This window comes from Heteronotia binoei, chromosome 3 (assembly GCF_032191835.1).
Source record: "Heteronotia binoei isolate CCM8104 ecotype False Entrance Well chromosome 3, APGP_CSIRO_Hbin_v1, whole genome shotgun sequence".
NCBI classification, from domain to species: Eukaryota; Metazoa; Chordata; class Lepidosauria; order Squamata; family Gekkonidae; genus Heteronotia; species Heteronotia binoei.
The window spans coordinates 155,864,715-155,886,225 of NC_083225.1; the positions used below are offsets into that span (position 1 = coordinate 155,864,715).

Consider the following 21,511-nt stretch of genomic DNA (forward strand, 5'->3'; position numbering starts at 1 on the left):
TTGTCTCTACAGTTAAAAGTTGCTCTTTAATATTGGGCTGCTGGTAGAGCATGTTAGTAGCCCATTTTGTAGTGCTTTAGAGAGAGATTTGTTTTAGTTTAGGAGTCACCAACTGGCTGTTCTTGTGCCAAACCCAGCGCTCTAAGGAATGCTTCTTCTGCTTCTAGGCTGGCAGTGATAGTGGTAACAGGCAAAGATATGTGGGGGAAGTGGTGTCAGGGGCAACTAAACTTGATGGCACTCCCCTTTAGGGAGTGAGGACTGATGTACCAGACCACCATTTGTTTCTTAAATTGGTCATACAGGAAACAGCTGCTGATCTCTAAGTTTCTCATCTTCTTACAAGCCATTTTCAAGCTGTAGAGGACAGGATTTCTGTCTTAGTTGCCAAACCTGAGTGCCTGCTGTAGTGTCCAAGTCTTAACAGGAAGGACCTCAGGCAAAGCTTTGTCCAGCCCATTCCTCGGTCTAAACCTGTGCTTTAGTACTCTTAGCCTCTAGTTCTGTTACACTTAAAGTAACAATAATTTTATTTAAATATTTCCAGTGTGCATATTAGTAAGAACCAAAAATATATCTAATTAACAATTAGCTAACTTCAGTATTAAAAATTAAAGAAACGCTTATTGCTTCACTATACCAAATTTTACTCCGTATGTAGAACAGTTTTTGTTTTGTTTTTTCTTTTTATAAAAACACTAGAAATGTCTTTAGTTGTGCAGATGCCAAGGGTACATTTTCAAAAGGGGCTTAAACTGTGATTCCAAAAAGGAGTACAAACGTATGCATGTGTTTGTAAAGCATTTCGCATTTATTCATGAGATGTTCTCTGTTGTAGGGTTCCAGCAGAGCCAAGTGTAGCATATTCCTAAGAACTAGGATGGGAAATTCCTGTTCAGTGTTTCCACTGTGGATTTTATCATGTGACATTATCAAAGAATGTCTTTGAGGCAAGAGACATGCTGGGCTTGAACATATGAACTTGTTCTTAACTAGGAAAGTCTTCCTTGCCTCTTGCACAACCTTCCACGTTCTTCCCCCTCTTCCCCACTCCAGCCAAGCTGACGGGAATTTCATAGAGAGAATGCAACCAGGCACAGGTTAGAGGAGGACCTTGAGGAGAATGAGGTGGAATCAGCCAAAATGTTTCCTTACCTCCCTCCTACTAGCAGGAGTTTGGTAGAGCAAGTTTCTTGTATGTGGAAGAGCAGGAGGGGGGTTATTTTGCTTAATTCTTCCTCACTTCAATTCCCCGTGGCTGCATTTTGTCAATGAGGTGGTTTCCCAAACCTCCATATTGGCTTTTTAGGTGTCATAAGATTGTGGGAAACAGAAACCAAGGAAGTTCTACATCTGCAAGCAAAAGTTCCTGGGATTCAACTAATGCATAACTTTCATATTCTTACAGGACTGGGAACAGACAAGCTAGTCTTTCAACTGGTCATTGGGGTTATATGTGAACAGGAAAAAAGAGCCATAGTATCAGTATATAACAAGGCCCTCCCTCTGAAGTTATGGACCAGATTTACCAGATCATTTACATTGCATGTCTAGGAAGGACAAGTTATGCCTAGAACCATTCTAGGAGGGAGCAGGGGGCAATTAGGGAATGCCATGTGTCCCCTGGCATATATGTGGGTTTCCCCAGGAGGGCTAATAGTGCCTCCTCCCCAGGCTGTCTTAGGCTGGGAAAGTGGTGCAGGGGGGCAAGGCTGGAGCTTCTTCTGACCCTCACATGCAGGAATTGCAATGCAAATTGACTGTGTTAATGTCTGACATAGTGTGGGGATCCCAGACCTGCCTGTATTCCCCATAATGTGCGAAGGCCATTAAAGTCTCAGGGGCTATTTTGCTTTACAGGATGAAACAGGGTGAGCAGAAAAGCCCCACTGACCTGCAAGTATTGTTCCATTTTGGCCTCTGAAGCATCTGGGCACTAGTGAACATCCAAGTCTCCAGCTGGCACATGACACCAACCTGGCCTTTGTAGGAATTACCCACCAGGATTTCTGGCTTCCATTCCTTGCATAGGCATTCTAAGGCCTTGCCTTGTGCCTGCGTTTCCCACTACCCAGTGTCTGGTTATTGCAGGCACAGCTTGTTGCATTTGTGTACCCCTGGGGGAATTAGCTGCTTGCCTAGTCACTCTGGTTGCTTATTTTAATAATGTTTGAATAATGAAGGTCTAAGTGGTACAGAAAACAGCTACCAGCATTAAATGTTATACAGTGTTTATTAAAAAGAAAATGTCCACATACATACACTCAGCACAGCAACAGACTGAGGAAGGGATCCAAAAGGAAAGCGTACATATGCAATTCCCTTATTCCATCCCCTAGCTGATTTTATTCTTAGGCTTCTTAACGTAGAAGTTACAGTGTTTTCAAAAGCTTCCTCTTACCTTGGTAGTAGAAAAGAACAAGACCAATTTCATACTAGACCTTTAATCCAGGTTTAATTCTGTCTCCAAACTGACATTCTACACTAGAATCAGAGAATCTGAGAAACCAACTCTGTAACTCCTATGATTTTAGTGTAGAATGTCAGCTTGGGGACAGAGCTAAACTAGGATTAAAGGTCTAGTGCCAGATTAATCCAAGAGTCCAGTAGCTATCCAGTAGTTATCTAAAGAAGTGAGCAGTGACTTACAAAAGCTTATACCCTGTCACAAATTTTGCTAGTCTTTAAGGTGCTTCTGGACTCTTGCTCTTTTCTCCTGCTACAGATTAACATGGCTACCCAACTTGATTGCCTTGGTGTATGTGTTCAGGCCTGCAGACCACTGCACGGCAATGGCCATATTCAGCAAAAGCTCAAGTGTAAGAATAAGAGTTCCCCTCTAGATGGAATCAGCCAAAAAGACCCTCTTCCATCTGTGCCAAGCGGTTTATTCTATTTGCCCACCCCTTGTGAGAGTCAAAGAAGCCTTTCCTGAAGTCTCCAGGAAGACACATTTCTAGCATTTTAAACTTCCAAACTATTCTCTGCTGTCATTGTCAGTTCAGCTGGAGCTGTGACTTTGACCATCTTATTGTTTCTGGCCAGGGAGCAATTAGCATTTCTGAAGTCCAGCTGGGTTAGTAGTGATTCCCACCCCCCTTCTCTGCTGAGAGAGAAAAAGCTTTTTAAAACTCAAGGTGAAAGTTTTGTCCAAACCTCCATTGTAAAACACATTCCTCCACACAGGAGATCACTTTATAGATTATTTTATTGAACAGGTGGTTCTTTTACCCTAATTTCTCTCATAAAACACTGTGTGGGTTATCTATTGCAGTCTTAATTAATAAACCAAATGTTTTCTGAAATAGCTGGCATACCTGCTGTGTTAAGAATCAAACACAGGCTCTTTTCACACCCTTAAGATGTATGTAATATGTGATAATCATGAGAAACTTGCCTCTGAAATTTTAGGAATCTGCTGACATTGTTAGTTTCATACATAATGGTAATGAGTATTAAATTACCTGCACTGTGAGAGTTCCAATCAGCCACTGAAATAAGAAAAAGAAAATATAAAACCAAAACAGAGAAGCAAACAAAATTTATTGACAAATTAAAGTTGAAAAATACATAAAACAAACCATTTACTTTCCCTGTTTTACAAATGGCACTGTGTCTGAGCCTTCAGTCTTTGAGTCAGGGGGTCTCATAGGAATGCTTTGACTGCTTCTTGCTTCTGTAATGACTTTCCAATTTAAATGGAACCTTTTGTGTCCAGAAGTTTTTATATAGCTCTTAGCCAGTATTATGTTTAAAGAATCTGCTCATAAATAAGCCACTGGAAAGCCATTTACTGTTGGGAGGGGGGAATATTTATTGATAGCTGGTTTAAGGAAAAGGTGACATAGTTTTGTCAAGGTAGCTGTATGTCAGCAGTTCAAAGCACATTCAGGTTTTCCATGAACATTGTTATCATCAGGGAGTAACTAGCATTCAATCTGTGTCATAAAAAAAGAATCACATATAGTGTTCAAGTCTGATATTTTCCTATGAAGAAATCTGCCTGTAAAATGGACTCCTGTAGGTAGAGGGTACATTATCCACAAATCAGCATTTTAGTGATGTTATTGAATCTTAACCAGTAACTGCAAGAGATCAGTATTCTCCAGTAATTATCATGATACAGTAAACTAGCTTTGCTGGGGGGGGGGGGAGGAAATTAAACTATTATTCATGAATTCTCCAGTTAAATTATGTTAATTATATCATAATGAACTGTCAGACATAAAAGGAATTTGTTGTCTGGATCCCATTCTCATGGAACATAGGTCTATTAACAGGCCCAAAAGAAATAAGAGGATTTTAACTGCTGTTTTTCTTGAAGTATTGGTAGGACTTAATTTGAGGCAGGGAAGGAACTTAGCCCTGGAACATATAAATTAGCAATAGGTGTCATATTTGGGCACTTAAATAGACCCTTTTCATTCCCCTTTCAGTAACTACAATTAACCAAACACATCTGCCATTACAATTAATGGGTTGAGGTCAAAAGAGGCAAGCTTCATGTAAAGCACTGCTTAGTTTAGAAATTAAGTATAGAGTGAAGTTAGCCTTCCAAGAAATCTGCCACCTAATAAATAGCATTGTCAGTGATGACAATTGAGTGTTTACTGATGGTTGAAAGAAATTTCTGGAGGGGCAGCTGCTATGCTGTTGCATCAAACAAACAAAATCCTTGCTGCATCTTAAAGAAGAACACATTTTTATTTTAGCATTTTGCTTTAATGGATTAAGAGTCCACTCCATTTTTATTTTCAGCATATAGTTGCATGGATTCAAGTTTGCTTCATCAAATGCTAGGATCCTTCACACTTACATAGCTAAGGCACTCAACTATCTGTCAAAGGGAAGCTAAAGCCTATTAAGGCCAGAATTTTATGTAATTGATGATTACTCCAGGATTACAGGTTTATGGATGATGATAGGCTGTGGTTGAAAAACATCTTGCTTTGCCTGCACAAGATCCCACATTCAGTTGGTGGCATCTTCACTTTAAAAGATTAAAAGACCGCTGCCTGAGACCCTAGAAAACCACTGCTAATTGGAGCTGACAGTACTGACCTTGACAGACCAGTGATCTAATTCAGTGTAAAGCTGTTTCATGTCTGATTAATATCAGGTTGAACATTCTTAGTTTACTGAAAAGGTATCTTTGGCAATTCTCACTGTCAAGAATATGTGATGTTTTGTTTTTTTTAAAGAAAAAACAAGCATTTTAAATATCACAAATGACACTGCAGAAGTTGTTGGTGTAATGGGGGGAAGGGGGTCACTTTCTTCCTTAGGAAGTCAACATAGAGAAGGGCATATGAAATTCAGTCCACAGACAGCAGGCATACCCATGTCCCCTGCCCCAGACAGAGACCCACAGAAAGCTGAACTAATAGTCTGGAGGCCCAGCCCCCCTGCACACCTTCCTTATGCTGCTGGCCCAGCCTGTGCTGCTGGCAAGCCCTCCAAGGAACAGTGAGGACAGAATATGTGATGTTATGTGAATTCTACGTTAACTGCAAGAGTTTTACGTCTCTTACTGGTACTTCCTCTCTCAGGGGGCTTGTAGCTGAAGACAGGAGTTTGCACTTCATTCACTTTCTTACTGGTACTCTGTGCTAGCCTGTACCAGTTTACTTGCACCTCTAGTGAGTTGACAGGTTGTACAGTATGAGCAATTGTACAGCATATATACTGGCTATTAAAACCTTACAAACATGCATTCTAACCTACTAGACTCATTTATCTTAAAGAGCACCACTATACTTCCAAGATATAGGGAGTTTGAGGAGAAATGCTGCTTATGATGTATATTTGTATAATAGTTTTATAATTTATTAAATGCCATACATCTTCTCTTCTTGTCCAAGAGCTCTCAGTCATGTCAACTACTCCTACGTTTATGTGCCAGTAAGGACTGGACATGTTTAGAACTTTGCAGTTCTCCATAATTGCTGTTCCTCCTTTGACAGTATGAGCAAAGTAGGACCTAAATACAATCCATGGGTACATTTACATGTCAAGCTTCCCACTCTTAGGTTAGTATATTCATGATAAACTGGAACTGTGGGACAGAAGTCTGCATTTTAGGTATCTGCTCTCTTCCAACCTCAAACAGCAGCAAACAAAGTTTTGCAGATCTCATAATCCACGTTAGGTAGGCAGTTGAGTCTGCATTCATTATCCTCTTCCTACAGCCAGATACTTTTGTAGCCCTCACTCCTATGGAGAGCCCAAGAAAAATAACTTACTAAAGAAAAGTCCTTCCATCAGGAAAGAGAGCAGATAGTCTTTTATCCTGTCATACATCCTCCCCTCCTTAGCCCTGTAGAAACCCTGAAATACAAGAAGTGGAAAGAATTGATGCTTGGTACTTTAGAACACCCTATCCTAAACAACTGTCAGTAGGCCATTAGTTCTCCTTTGAAACATGGATAAAGAAGTCCTAGATACTCATCTGCCTTGTGGGTTTGGAGATGTTCCAATATGACAAACTACAATTATTTATGAATGTTGATATGCATTTGTTTGCATCCTCTCTGCCAGTTCCATCCCTTAAATGGGATAGCAACTTATGTATAAATAATATATAATAGTGCAAATAAATTCCATAGATGTTTGTTGAAACTACTGGCCTTTTGCAATGTCAAATCAGTTTGAATGGTTACCTGCATAGCAGAAAATTAATTCACAGAGCAACAGTATTCAATGGACATGAAAAATAATTACTAATACATTAAGATTATGTTCATTGCAGCTATTGATAATGAAATTTAGTATTTTGTAAGATATGAGTAGATGTACTCTACTGTACTTGGTAGGGACAAGGCTGAGTACATACTATTATATCTACTATTTAATCTTGAGAAGTGGGGAGAAGCTTCTACTCTTTTAATATGAGCTCTGAAGCATCCTAAGACCCCATAGTCAATTGTAACTTCTATGCATGTGGCTTTGTAAGGTTCTGTTTTTGACTACCAGTGGTATTGCAAGGAAAATAGTCAGCAGTTAGAATAAAATGCAATATACCGTTTACTCTGATTGGTTCCTATGGTTTGGATCCAGTGAGAGTTCCATGCTCACTAGGTAGTTTCTGCTGCAAAGCATGCTTCCTCTTCCCTAAAATGTCCATCTGTGCAAGGCACCCATTGAAAAACATTTGTGTAAACTGAAGTGGAAGAAGAGAAAATGTGCTCCACAACAGAGACTATCTAGCAAGTAGCTCATAGGATCTAAGACACTAGCTTTGCCCCTCATTTTGTTTTCAGAGCAAAACTGCTACAGAATTGTTTAAATTCTTGAGGGGAGTATTAACAGCATGCTGCAGAGAGCCAGTTTGGTGTAGTGGTGAAGTGTGCAGACTCACCTGGGAGAACCGGGTTTGATTCCTCACTCCTCCACTTGCAGCTGCTGGAATGGCCTTGGGTCAGCCATAGCTCTGGCAGAGATTGTCCTTGAAAGGGCAGCTGCTGGGAGAGCCCTCTCAGCCCCACCCACCTCACTGGGTGTCTGTTGTGGGGGGAGAAGATATAGGAGATTGTAAGCCGCTCTGAGACTCTGATTCAGAGAGAAGGGCGGGGTATAAATCTACAGTCTTCTACAGACTACTTCTGCAGATAACAAAGATGGCTGTATAAAGTGTCACCCATAACTTTGCCTCAAGAGATGACATCTCAAAACTTTTTAAACTTTAGGTTTCAAAGCCACTCTAAATTCTGCAATAGGCATTGAAAGGATTCTGTAGTATTCCACTAACCTTGCTGCGACCGAAGTTGGTTTTCTCATTAAGCAGGCCAGGGAATAAATTTGACATGCCACAATGAACAAATTCTTTGACTAAAATTACCTTATTGTAACAGTGATAGTGCATTATTTTTACTGTTAATAAAGTTAATTAAGTGAAGAAGTTTTACTTTGGTGTTCATTTCTAGCCTTGGAACAGATGTTTATTCTGATCTGATCTGGAGAAGCAGAAACATACCAAAAAGATGTGAGATCTACAGGATTAGAACAATGCTAGTTCATTACTCAAAACAGAAAAGCGATACTATCAAAGCTGGAAGATACTGTTAGGAAGGAAAAATAATAAGAGCTAGAGCAGGGGTCCCCAACCTGTGGCCCATGAGCTGCATGCGGCTCCCAAGTTCTCTGCAGTCCTCCAACCTGCTTATTTGCTGCTGTTATCCTCAAGTGTTTTCCCTCAGACCTACACTGTTCTTTGTGCCTCAAAAGGCACCGCCTACTGCTCTTTCTGTCCCTTTTTTTGCAAAAAACCCAATAGCAACATTGTTTTTTTTGGTCTCCATGGTTCCTTCTGTCAGCCCCCTCTTGGTCTTATCCTCCATACTAGCATTTTGGCCATGCTGGGTGCTTTACTAGCCAGCAAAGCTCAGGTACCCATATTACTCAGCTTTATCACTCCCCCTCTCTATCCATTTACCATGTGTGTAAGGAATATAAAGCATTGTATGAATGGGTACAGGAGATGTCTGGTCTCCTTTTTGGTGTAGTGGGAGCCGGTTTGGTGTAGTGGTTAAGTGTGCGGACTCTTATCTGGGAGAACCGGATTTGATTCCCCACTCCTCCACTTACAGCTGCTGGAATGGCCTTGGGTTAGCCATAGCTCTGGCAGAGGTTGTCCTTGAAAGGGCAGCTGTTGTGAGAGCCCTCTCAGCCCCACTCACCTCACAGGGTGCCTGTTGTGGGGAGAGAAGATATAGGAGATTGTAAGCTACTTTGAGTCTCTGATTCAGAGAAAACGGCAGGGTATAAATCTGCAGTCGTCTTCTTTTTCCTTTTGCAAAAAAGGAATGGTAAAAGGCACTGGGCACTCGAATGCAAACCTCCATGTACCAGAAAGTTGGAGACCCCAAGAGTGACAAGCTGCTTTTGCCTGCTCACTGCTTACCTCAGAAGGATTGCTCCCCAAACCAGTTTTCAGCCTGTTTCATAGCTGGAACAGCTGATAAAAATGTCTGGCAATATTGCCTGACTGGGATGCAAAACAGTTATGGTGGAATATAGACTTCTGATGACACTCGTAAGTAACTGGTTGTCCGCACACACACACACAAATGTTTTGTAGACAATATATTTAAGTTTAGCATTTCTATATGGTAACAGTAAGATAAATTCCAAGTTGTATGAGCCATTGATAATGAATTTACTACACTACAGTGAAAACTTTTTGTAATTGCTCAGTTAAATAATGCACAAAAATCCAAACTTATTTTTTATAGCAGTCTTTCAATACAAACAATGAATTTCAGACCTTATCAACACTATTTTCCATTCTAAGAGGCAAGCAACAAAATAAAGTGGTATTCATTTGAACAAAGTTTTTTTTTTTTTTAAAAAAAGCCCAATTCAGCTGTTGATTTTGTTCTAGTTTTTATCCAGTGGTTTTTCCTACATTGGACATTAAATGGATAAAAATATTTTATAGCCATTTTCATAGCTTCTAGTCCACCCTGAGCTTAAGCAGGATATGCTTTCTTAAGACCACATCTGTTAATATTCACAGATCAAAAATGTGGGTACTACTGTTAAGGGTAAGCACTTCAAAAAGAGAACTGCAGAGAACACTACAGATAAAAAGCTACAAACAATTTGGACAGGACAATGTATGTTAGAGCTATCCTTAAGCCACATCTATTTGCAAAGATTGTGTAGATCCCACGTACCATGCAGAATACCTCTCACCATTTAGTTTGCTTCCATGACACAACAAGGAATGTGGCCCTCAACTAGTGCTCACAGCAACCACTTCTATTTATACAACATTCCTCGTCCTCATTTCAACTTCAGCAGTGGTGGCAACCACTGTCTTGTTCAAGCATAATTTTTTACAGACACAGATGGGCTCATGGAACTTCCCCACACACAAAGGATTCCAATTCCTTGGCATCTGGGTCTACTTTCACCTTTAGAAATTTATGGAGGTGTGTCTGTGCAAAAGAAGAACACATTGCACATCACTATAGTTAAGGGATCTTCAGTCATATTTGTAAATGGTATGTTAATTCTACTCTAAACATCATTTTAAACACTACTGAAAAGTTACTAGGACATACTTCCTGTTTCCAAGTAAACTCTGAAAATGATTTTGTCTAGATGAAGCAGTTCTCTAAATTTTGTATGTATTCCCAGGTTCCTCTTTCACAAAATTCTCTTTCATCTATACTTGGGCTCAGTTAACTTTAAAGTAGAGATGTGTGACCAGCTAACTACTCTCAGTGCAGGAAATGCTATGAAATTTTGTATAAAATCATTAAAGAGAATTGCTATTTCTGATTGGTAGACATTCTTAAGCATTGTTGGAAAAGAATGGCACCTAATCAGTAGCGACAAAATGCTGGAACATTTCAGCCATCCCTTACTGCACAAGCAGGCCACGGCCAATGAAGTGCTGCACTATGAAATAAATACAGTAAGCAGAAAAACAGAATCTGCATGAACTATACCCTTCGGGTGGAGTTTGAAAAATGTTACTCCAGTTGTTATTCAATCAAACAGTAAGAACTGGTAAGCACCATGGGCATTTTAAATGTACATAACTATTTGCATCTCAGCACAGCATACCATTTTTTTCTCTAGAAAAAGCATGCTAGAAATACAACAGGATTATCTGCAACTAGCAGGTTAATATGATGGTGGAATGACCCCAATGTAAATACAAGGGGTTGGCTTTACCAGGCATTTCATTGGTGCAGAAGGTGGAAGTCCCCCTTTTGACTCCTAAAACTATTCTGGATATTACACAGCCCAAGTGGACAAAACATCACATGGTCAAGGCTGCAGTGCGGAAGGGCAAGATTGCTTCCTACCCCTCTTGTAGTAGCAGAAAACCCGGTAGGATTCTGCCCAATATATTAAACACAACTGTTGTATCTTAAAAATATGATTACAAAAATTCTTAGATGGCATACCTATTATTCAAAAAGACTAAAAAATTTCTAAACATGTTCAGAAATCGCCTGAAAATTACAAAAATGACACTTTTAATACATCCCTGAACATTTTTTGTTCACTGGTACAAATAAGTCTTATTAAAATAGAAAATTAATATAAATAGGCTCAAATGAATGCCTTTTAATGATTGATGCCAGTAATATACTGAAATAACCATACTAATTCTTGAAAACCATGTTTACAAAATGTATACAAAATTAATACCAACATGGGATACATTGTAAATTAATGTAATAGATGACAATCAACTAGTTTGACCAGAGGGACAAATCACCAACACTGGAGAAGTAGGCCAGAACTTGCTGAGCTTTCCTCATAAACCCGAGAGCCCAGCACCCACCCTACATACATCCCTCAGCAATATATGCTACAGGATTGGCTCCAAGTTTACATTTTACAACTTCCACAGAAAGTAAGTATTGCTTTCTTCAATGATTGCCATTAAAGAATTAAGATATTAAGCCTTTCACATAGCAAAACATTTAAGCAATCATTTTTGATTTGGTCTATTAATTTATATGCCTCCTTCTCAGAACAGTTTCCAAAAAATTAATGGAATATTTCTGTGAAGGAAAAATCCATAAAAACTAATATAAATTTAAAATAAATAGAAGCCAAACACCATTACTGAAACACAAAGGGCAAATAGACAAGTCAGCAAACCTGGAACAATCTAAGTAGCAAGTAAAACCACATTCCACAATGACAGCAGTTCAATGTTCTCTTACAACAGATAAAATGGTGAAGTTATTTTCTAATATGAAAATGTTCAACGATCCTCCACTATCACACTGGTGCTCCAGAGAACTGTTGTTGCCTTTGCTCCAAAGCTTGTTGACTTAACAGCTGCTGTCGTTTTTGTAAAAAATTGACAACTTCTGGACTTCTAAGAAGTGACTAGAAAGAGATGAATAGCTTTAAGTTAGATACCCTATATTCCATTTCCCCCCAAATTTCCATGTCTTTCCCCAAAATGGGGTTCCTCTGACAGCTTCAGAATTTCTGGAATTTTGGAACTTGGACTAAACGCTATGAACAATCATTTTTTTAAAACTTTTGGTAAGGTAGCTAACATGGCTTCTCTCTTTGAAGGTAATAAACATTAGATGATAAATATGGGGAAAATGCAAGTTTTAAATAATTTTAAAACTTTTAAATTTTGGAAGCCTGAATGGAAAATAAATTAAAACACTAGTTGGGGCAACTGATTGGTTTAAAGCATATAAAGAAATAACATATTCCATTTTTGATGTATACAACCTAAAAACATTACTTTTTTAAAAGTAAGCATGCTTAGGACTCTTTGAAGCTTGAGTTTTCTTGCTAAGTACCTCCTCATTTTTGCATGGCATTGTAGGCTATTTACTATTATTAGCATTGTATGTTATTCATTATTATTGACTTTTCTATCAACAGGTAAGGGAAATAATATAAACATCACTGACACACTGCTACACTTCATTAACCTACCAGTCTTTTGTGGTTCAACACTTGCTCCAAAAGTGTAGGCTTTGCTGGTCGATCACCAATAGAACCTGTTCTTTGCTTTGATGCAGAACCTGTATTTTCAGTGCAATCCTAAGTACAAAATAAAGAAAACATAAATAAAAACTTAACTCCTTTGTCATTAAAACACACATTTAGAAAAAAGCCCTACCACGAGACATCAGTCTCCTGAAAAATTCTAGCATTACATTATTCTAAAAGTGCCTCCATTTTGCATGGCATTGTATGTTATTCAATATTATTGGCATTGTATGTTATTCACTATTATTGACTTTTCTATCAAAAGGTGAGGGAAATAATATAAACATCACTGATGCACAGCTACAATTCATTATGTTTATAATCCTACTACGTGATAACTAAGGTCATGCCTACAATTGTAAGATTTAAACTGGTTTAAGACATTTTTCACTAAAACATCCCTCCAAAAATAATGAGAACATTCAGGCTCAAGCAAATCTTAACATCTGCTCCTATTTGACCACTTCAACACAATTCTCTATGTTGATATGTCTTTAGTACACAGTTTCGCATATCAAAACAAAGCTAGTATTGCCCTTCATGAAAAAGGATCAAGAACAAGGGCTATTCTAGCAAAGGTCACTGTTGTGGGAATCAGATGCAGACTTCACACACAGATCTAAATTGAATGTGTCTAGTCAATTTGATTATAATATAATCCTAGAAGCCATTAGAAAAACAAAAAATGCTCAAATTAAGGAGTGCTTCCTCATACATCTTTAACACTGTTCCACAATACAATGGGGACAACAGTCTGTTCCTTCCCTATGTCCATCACATGTATCTGGAGGTGTCACGTCCCCATACCAATGTTAACAGCAATTATGTTTATGAAAGGAAGTGTGAAACAACTCTAGAATGGAGGCATATCAGGGACCTGTGGTTTCTTCAAGTTGATCTAGCATCGCAGTAGTGTAGCAAAGTGGACTGGCATAGCTATTCTGTTAATAGCAAGCGTTACCACAGCCTACTGCATAGTACAAGTTTCCTCAGAGTGGCTGCGTAACAATGCATCCAACAGCAGCAGCATTCCACAGAATTAAGTGCAGGCCCTACAGCATTAACTTTTAACAGAACTATGCATGTTGCCATGAATGGAATGGGGATATCCTCAAATATATGAAAGAGCAAGTTATGCCAATACCAGAACGTGAGACATGAGTGTTTCGCTTTGTCTTACACACAGATGGGGGGGGGGGGTGGCGGGCGCAGGGAGAGAGGATGGAAAGCAGTGTTCCAGAGATTAGAAGCCCATGGATCGCTCTATATGCAAGCTCCTTGTATTTTCCCAAAAACTTGGAAAGTGTAGTCTCTAAGGTAAAGCATGATTTGAGAACTGACTTAGGGTATTTGTTTATTTTTATATGGGATCATATGAGCCTGCCACTTTCACAGAGCGGCACCTTCGGTACTGACCCAAGCGTCATTTCTCCAGGCCCCTAAAAATACACAGCATCCCATCATCTCTCGAGTCACTAAAGAAACGTTTCTTCTTTATTACTGGAAAGACAGTAACAGCCCATATTCTGGCTGTACCCTGTTCGAACGCCAGGCCCAGTTAGTTGAACCCATTAACACAACGTATTGCCTGCCGCTGTTCTTGACGGCTCTCCTTCTGCCCCTCACCTCAGCTCGCCCACTGCTTGCCGGGGCAGTGGCGGCAGCGGCTCCTCCTCCTCCCTGCGCTGCTGCTGTGGTGGTGGTGGTGGCGGCGGCGGGGCCTACCGTTCCTCCGCCCCCCAAGGCCTGGTCGCTCTTCTTGCGTTTGTACTTGTCCTTGTACATCTTGTTGCGGTGCCTCTTGCACATCCAGGGCTTGCGCTGCTTGGCCACTTGTGTGGTGGTCTCACTGCAGCCTTGGTAGGTGCAGCTCTTGCAGCGGCCGCCAGACTGGGCGCCGTTCTCGTCCTCGTCGTCCAGATCCTCCAGGCCGCCGCCGGGACTGCCTGCGCTCTCGCCGCCTGCGGGCTCGCCGTCCGCCTCCGCCTCCGCCTCGCCCGCGGGGCCCAGCTCGTAAAAGAGCATGAGGCTGCCCTGAGTCGGGGGCGCCTCGGAAGAGGCCTGCCCCGCCGGGCCCCCCTGAGGCTGCAGCACGGCGCCCACTGCCTCCCCGTCTCCGCCCCCGCCGCAGGGCTGCATCACCAGCAGCGTGAGCGGCTGCGGCGGGGATGGGGAAGGGGAGGAGAAAGCGGCGGAGCTGCCGCTGGTACCGCCTGGGGCCTCCGTCCCGCCCGAAAGTCTCCCAGCCAGGCCTCGAAAGGCTCCGGCTGCCACAGCAACGGCAAACGAACAGCGCCCGTGGTAACAGGTTACCACCCACTACGCAAGCGCAAAATCTTGCGCACGCGTGTTCTTCCTCCACTCGACTGCGCAACCTCAACGAAAGCTCACCCCCCCTCATCCGGTAATGCGCATGCTCAACAGAAGAACCTCTACCGTGGGCTGCAATAGGTATTTACGTTGCTGCTGGACCGGAAAGAAAATTGGTTTGCATTGTTATACAGATGTGAAGCTCGCATATTTTGTGTATCTATTCATTTACTTTATTTATAGCCTGCCTTTCCCGCTGAGATTCAGGGTGGATTAAAAACATTTTTTAAAAATGGATCAGGCGGCATAAGACTGTCTAACGATACAATAGAGCTAGATTTATAGAATTGGAAAGAAATGCAAACAAAGACTCCCAAGGCACAAATCATAATACAGAAAGTGTCATAAGACAGAAATAAATTTTTGTTGTGATTGTATTGATGTCATCACGTTTCCTAAAGTGTAGTATTTTGGGTTCATATCTAATATTATCCTCGTAGAACAAAATTAACATATAATAGTAACCAAAACCTTCCCATCAGAAGATTCCTAAGGCAGCTCACAATTACCATGGGATTTAACAAAACATTAAAACATTATAAAAGATCAATTAACAGCAATAGAAAGCATAGCTTCTTATTAACAGCAGCATATTATAAAATATCTTAAACACAGAAGTAGAGAATTAAAATGGTATAGTACATCAGACCAAATAATTAAAAGTAATAAAAAATCGACACCAATGTAAATATCATTGAAAGGAGAAAAAATCATGAGGTCTATGATTTTTTAAAGAAATAAGTTTTCACCTAGCACCTAAGGTTTAGCAGGCATGGTGCTACATGAAGCAAATATATACCCTAATGCTTTGAAGGTTTCATTTTGTACATCACAGCTGCACTATGTAGTCATAAACGTGCTTAGATCAAGGGTCTCCCAATGTGGTGCCCGCCAATGCATTTTCTGGGATTGTGCCCACCTTTGGGGGATTGTTTCAGGCCATTACTGCAGGGACCAAGGGGCCAGCCCCACAGTCTGTCCTTCTAAGCCTGAGAGGCAGGAGGCCAGTCTGTGGGCAGACAAAGTGGCTGGTGACCCAGCCACACTCTGCTATCTACAGTGCCAGATTAAACCCTGTAGAGGCCCTAGACAGTCAAAATCTCAGGGCCCTCTCACAAATTATTTCAGAGTTGGAGCACCTGCCCCACCACCCGCAGCCCCCGGTGCAGTCTGCGGGCCCCTTCTCAAAAGGACCTTTGACAAAACTGTGGGGAAGAGGCAGAGAGAGGCAAACTTGGTGACGATGCTAGCAGCAGCTGCACCAGGCAAGTCAGGCAAAGAGTGGCTTCGTTGCTTGCTGCATGTGCAGGCTGGGAGGGCTGCAAGCAGGGGGAAAACCAGGGGGGAAAGCTGGCCTGGGGCCCATTATTTATTTATTTATGTTGTACATTTATAGTCCACCCTTTCCCATAAGGGCTCAGGGCGGATTCCAACAAGCTAAAACAGTAAAATCAACAATAAAACATCAGAATAGTTAAAACAATTAAACCAATAAATTAAAATTAATTATTTAAGATGGCATGGATGGTTTGAGCACATGAGGCGTAATTATCATGGGCAGCCTTAAGTTGCCCTAAGATGTCAACAGTATTGGCCCCAGTTGAAGTGGCAGTCATTGGTAGGAGGCCAGTTAGATGGTATAATAGGATGAGGACATCTGCTTGCCTCAACCATAGACCAGGCGGAGCAGCTCCGTTTTGCAGGCTCTCCAGCATGGTAACAAATCTGGAAGGACCTGAATCTCTATAGGGAGCTAATTCCCTATAGGGGAATTAGTTCCCCAGGGAGCTGATTCCCTGGTCGAGGGATTTGGGCCCAGGGATGATCAGAAGATGTTGGCCGGCTGATCGTAATGGTTTTTGGGGCTCATATAGGGAGAGACAGTCCCGCAGGTATGCCAGTCCCAGGCCGCGCAAGGCTTTGAACGTCAATACTAAAACCTTGAAGCGGATTAAAGGCATGGGGTCAGTGCCTACTTGGCCTAATTGTTAATCCGGCCCTGGCAGTCTATCCTTGTGAGGAAAGGTAGACCAAACACAAGGAGAGCCTGGGTGTAGTCCTAGAGGAGGAGGCCCAAGGGTCATTTGTAGAAAAAGAGGTGCCGGAGCTTATTAGCACAACTTATTTGCATATGCCACACACCCCTGACATCACCGGAAGGCATCTACCTTAAAATGCTTCTTTAATTATCATTGCCGTAATGAAACCTTACTCCCCTCATACTTATAGATAGATAATTTATTTCTGTGGTTATTGACTCGATACATAAAAAAGGAACTACTTTTTAAATTTCTCCTATGTGGTCACAGGGCATGATGAAGATTTCCATCTCTCTGCTTTATATGTTTTGGATTTTTCCCATTTTTTGTGGGGGAAATATTAGAATGGTTGTCAAATCTTAGAGTTCAGCAAAATTCTTGCAGGGGGTTTCAACAATGGAATCCAAAAGCAAGTATTTGGGGGGTGGGGATAAATGGAAAGAGCACAATAAAGTTTAGAGTTTCTGGAGCTCTGCTCCTGTGAGCTCCTGGCCAAAATGAGGCCTGAGGAGGCCCATATGTGGTGTCTGCCCTCCTCTATGCAGGTCTGCCTACTCCAGCCCCAACCTTACAAGGCTACTTGTTTCAGCACCCAACCCAGAACTTCAGCCTTTCTGAGGTATAAAGCATCCTCTGCTGCCTCTCTAGGATGAGTCTTTCCCTTGTGTTTGTGAGCAACTGCAATTAGAAATAAAAATAGGACTTTCTTTCGCTCCACCCCTGGCTTCTGTGTCTTACTGAGGATCCATGGAACACTGACCCCCTGCCCAGTCTCTTGCAACACCCCATAACATAGGCCATGATGCCACACTTCCATATGAAAAGAAGCAAATACAGAACTTGAACTGGTTGGCCTGGCTCCATAGAACAATGCCTGGATGACTCTGTAGGGAAGGCAAAAAGTAAAAGATGAGACCGTGCTCATTACAGGGATGTCCTTGCTTCCTATTTAAAAAGTGAGAAAACAGAATGAACTATGACTTTGAGAGAGCTGTGGAGGGGACAGAGAGAAAAGCAGCAATAGAAATGGGGGTAGAGCGGAGAGAGAAGGGTATGTTTTACAGAGAAGGAAGAGAAGAATATGGAGCCAAAAGGTACAGGTTACAAAGTGTGGGTCCAAAATACTGAGTTAAAATTATAGCAGTACTTGTCTGTGGTTAACCCTTTGTTCACCAAATGCACAAAATAGACCAAAATGTTACTGTTAGCAAATAAGGATCATTAGTCCAAAAGTTAGTTAAATGTATTGTCTAATAATGTAGTTCAAGCATTTTGAGTGGAAGGGGGCTGTAGCTCATTGGAAGAAGAAGACAAAGAAGAAGAAGATGACAATGACGATATTGGATTTATATCCCACCCTATACTCTGAGTCTCAGAATAGTCACAATCTCCTTTACCTCCCCCCCCAACAGACACCCTGTGAGGTGGGTGGGGCTGAGAGAGCTCCCACAACAGCTGCCCTTTCAAGGACAACTCCTATGAGAGCTATGGCTGACCCAAGCCCATTCCAGCAGCTGCAAATGGAGGAGTGGGGAATCAAACCCTGTTCTTCCAGATAAGAGTCTGCACAACCACCACACCAAACTGGCTCTCTGGAGAGTTCATGTAAGTGATTTCAACAGTTAACAGGAAAAGAATCCAGGTATCACAGAGAGACACAGCCAGTCAGAGAAGTGAGACAGCACCAGGCTAGACAGGCCAGTCATCTGACTTGGTAAAAGAGGGCTTCACAGGTGCATAAGTGGCACATTCCTTGCCCACAACATTTGCTTTTGAAACAAACAGGAGTCTTATGGCACCTTACAGACTAACACATTTTAATTTCAACATAAACTTTTTTGGACTAGCACTCACTTCCTAGTCTGTGAAACTTTACACAGGAATAGAAATGTGTAGTCTTTAAGCAGCTACAAGACTTTTGTTTGTTTTTGCTGCAATAGACTTAACATGGTTATCCCTCTGGGATTTGCTTTTAAAATTTAACTGCAAAAGAAACATTATCTTCCCCTCCTAGAACAGTATTTTTAAAAAATTATACAAAACGTTTTTTGTGCTTTTGTCAACTAGGTGTAACATAAAAGACGTCAGTGTAAAACAAGGTTACAAAATGTATATATCCTCGAGGTTCTTTTTTTAAAAACAGAAAACCATCTAAATGCAAATTACTTTATAAGCTTTTTTGTACCATTAAAAAATGCAGGCGCACACCAAGAATGTTCTTTAGGTTTTTACAACACTGCTTTGAAAAAAGATAGGTAGGTGGAAGGTGTGAGGAAATGCAACATAAGTACTGAAATGTTGCTACAGCCTAGCTCTAAGCAGAATTGATTACAATGGTTTTCAGCCGTATCCCACTCTCTTAAAATTACATTTCACAAAGGATTTCATAATCCCATTGTCTTCTTGTGTTTTTAATTCTGCTGCTTGTACTGCTTTATAAGACTCCCAATACCAATGCAACTTTGGGTTATGTAGAAAGGAAGCTATCTGCAGATGCAAAACCAGAGAGAAATCACTTAACCTTTCTTCCTGGCATTTACCTGTGCCATGCTGTACCCTCCCCTCCCCCAGTTCTCTTGTTGACATAATGGATCCCTGTGCTAAGGTTACCAGCTTTTTTAAATGGACTGTGCTCCTGTGCTTTTCAGTAGCAGCCTGACTTAGCTGACATATGGGGACAGCTTTACCAAGATAAAACCATTAAAATTAACCAAAACCTGCCAATAAAAGCATATTTTGAAAGCAGAGCATAATTCTGTCCTTTGGATTGCCAGCCTCCAGGCAGGATAGAAGTACAACAAAAAAAATGTGGAAGAATAACGAAAGAATCCTGAAAATACTTAGCAATTCAAAAATATATTCAATAGAATATATTCATATGCAATTCATTACCCTTCTACAAAAGCTCATTCCATTCTACAAAACTCCAGAGCATTTTGTTGGATGATGGAATGTGGGAAGAGTCTCTTAGCCAAAGGAATATGAAACAGTATCACAGGCAGCTTTACTATTGAGGCTTATCAGGACCCACTATTTTCAACAATTTTATAAATTGATGAAAGTTTCAATTTAACATCTGCAAGATTGAAGAAATGATCTTAGAATTTAAATCGTCTGCATTCGAGATTTGGACCGCACTAGCACTTTATTCTTCCCGCAGAGTCGGGTGAACGTCTTTGAGCGCTTTAAAGTCAAGAAATTGACACATATGAATTGAGAGCCTTTTTATGAACTTTATTTCTATCTTTGCACATTGTATTGGAGTTGTATGATCTTTTGTAGAATGGAATGAGCTTTTGTAGAAGGGTAATGAATTGCATTGTAATATTGTTGAATTTCTATTGAATATATATTTTGAATTGTTAAGTATTTTCAGGATTCTTTAGTTATTTTTCCACATTTTTTGGTTGTACTTCTATTCTTCATTGTGGAACTCTAGGCTTTATCATCAGCCTCCAGGCAGGACCTGAAGATCTCCTAGAATTATAGCTGAGATGACAGAGATCCCATTTCCCTGGAGAAAATGGCTGCTGGAGGGGGTGGACTATATGGTATAATATCCCTGCTGAGCTTCCTGCCTCCCCAAACTCCATCCTCATCGAGTTCCACCCTCCAAATAGCCCAGAATTCCCCAACCCAGAGTTGGCAATTCTGTCCCCCTCCCTGTAGTGGTGATGAAGGGAGTATCCACCCAGACATTCTCCTGTAAGGACTCCATGGGTTCCCTTTTAAGCTGGATTAGAACATCTTTACTTTTAGTCCAGTTTTAAGGGCGAGCACTAGAATGAGCCTGACCTCATGTGGATGTTTAAGCTTCCTGCTTTCCATGCAAGAAAATTAAAAATACTGTGTGGAAGCAGCCCCATTTTTGTATATCAGAAAAGATTTCTGTGTTACTTAACAAACCAGTTGCCTGGTTTAATTGCCTTTTAAAAATATAATCACCTGCTTTTAAGAAATCAATAATTTCCCATTTCTAGTATATGTGGCTGTGCATTTCAGAGCCTGTTCAACACTAAAAATGGGGTTAGGGCCAGTGTAGTTTGACTCTGCCTTGTGCCCCTGAGTTGAGATAAGACCCTTCTCCAAATCTTTCCAACACCAGGGTCAAATGCAAGCAACCTGCATATGAATCATACAATCATAGAGTTGGAAGGGACCCCAGGGTCATCTAGTCCAACCCCCTGCACAATGGAGGAGACTCACAAACACCTTCTCCCACACACCCCCAGCAACACTTGCTCCATGCTCAAAGGATGGCAAAAAAAACCCCAAACCCTTCCAAGATCCCTGGCCAAACTGGCCTGGAGAAAACTTGCTGCCTGACCCCAAAGTTCCAATCAGCATTTCCCTGAGTGTGCAAGAAAAGGCCATGAAAACTAAGCACTGATACAACTCTTCCTGCCCACCTTCTCATGATCTGCCTAATTCACAGAATCAGCTTTGCAACTCTGGCATGTCCAAAGTGCTGAGAAAAATCCACAGTCACCTGGACTTCCATTTCTGGCTCAGAAATCCTTGGTCAATCAGGAGCCCTCAGTGGCTGTCTTTCTGCTTCAGTTATCTGAGGTTCCTGGAGAGAAAAGTGAACTTGTGTTTGTAGGTGGGGGGTG

General features: G+C 41.1%; 1 protein-coding gene across 2 annotated transcripts in view; it reads right to left on the reverse strand.

Moving 5' to 3' along the window:
- The window catches only part of RFXAP (regulatory factor X associated protein), a 104,655-nt gene extending 89,844 nt beyond the window's left edge, over positions 1-14,811 (reverse strand). Inside the window, exons 1-3 of one of the 2 annotated variants that reach the window (XM_060234674.1) lie at positions 14,116-14,811; positions 12,433-12,540; positions 9,069-11,859 (exon numbers count right to left, since the gene is read on the reverse strand). In XM_060234674.1, coding sequence (XP_060090657.1) covers positions 11,749-11,859; positions 12,433-12,540; positions 14,116-14,628 — 732 coding nt within the window. In that variant the 5' untranslated portion in view covers positions 14,629-14,811 and the 3' untranslated portion in view covers positions 9,069-11,748. Of the gene's footprint in view, positions 1-9,068; positions 11,860-12,432; positions 12,568-14,115 lie in introns of those variants that run through there. The other variant, XR_009555201.1, reaches the window with a different exon arrangement.
- Between the last annotated feature and the right edge of the window lie 6,700 nt (positions 14,812-21,511).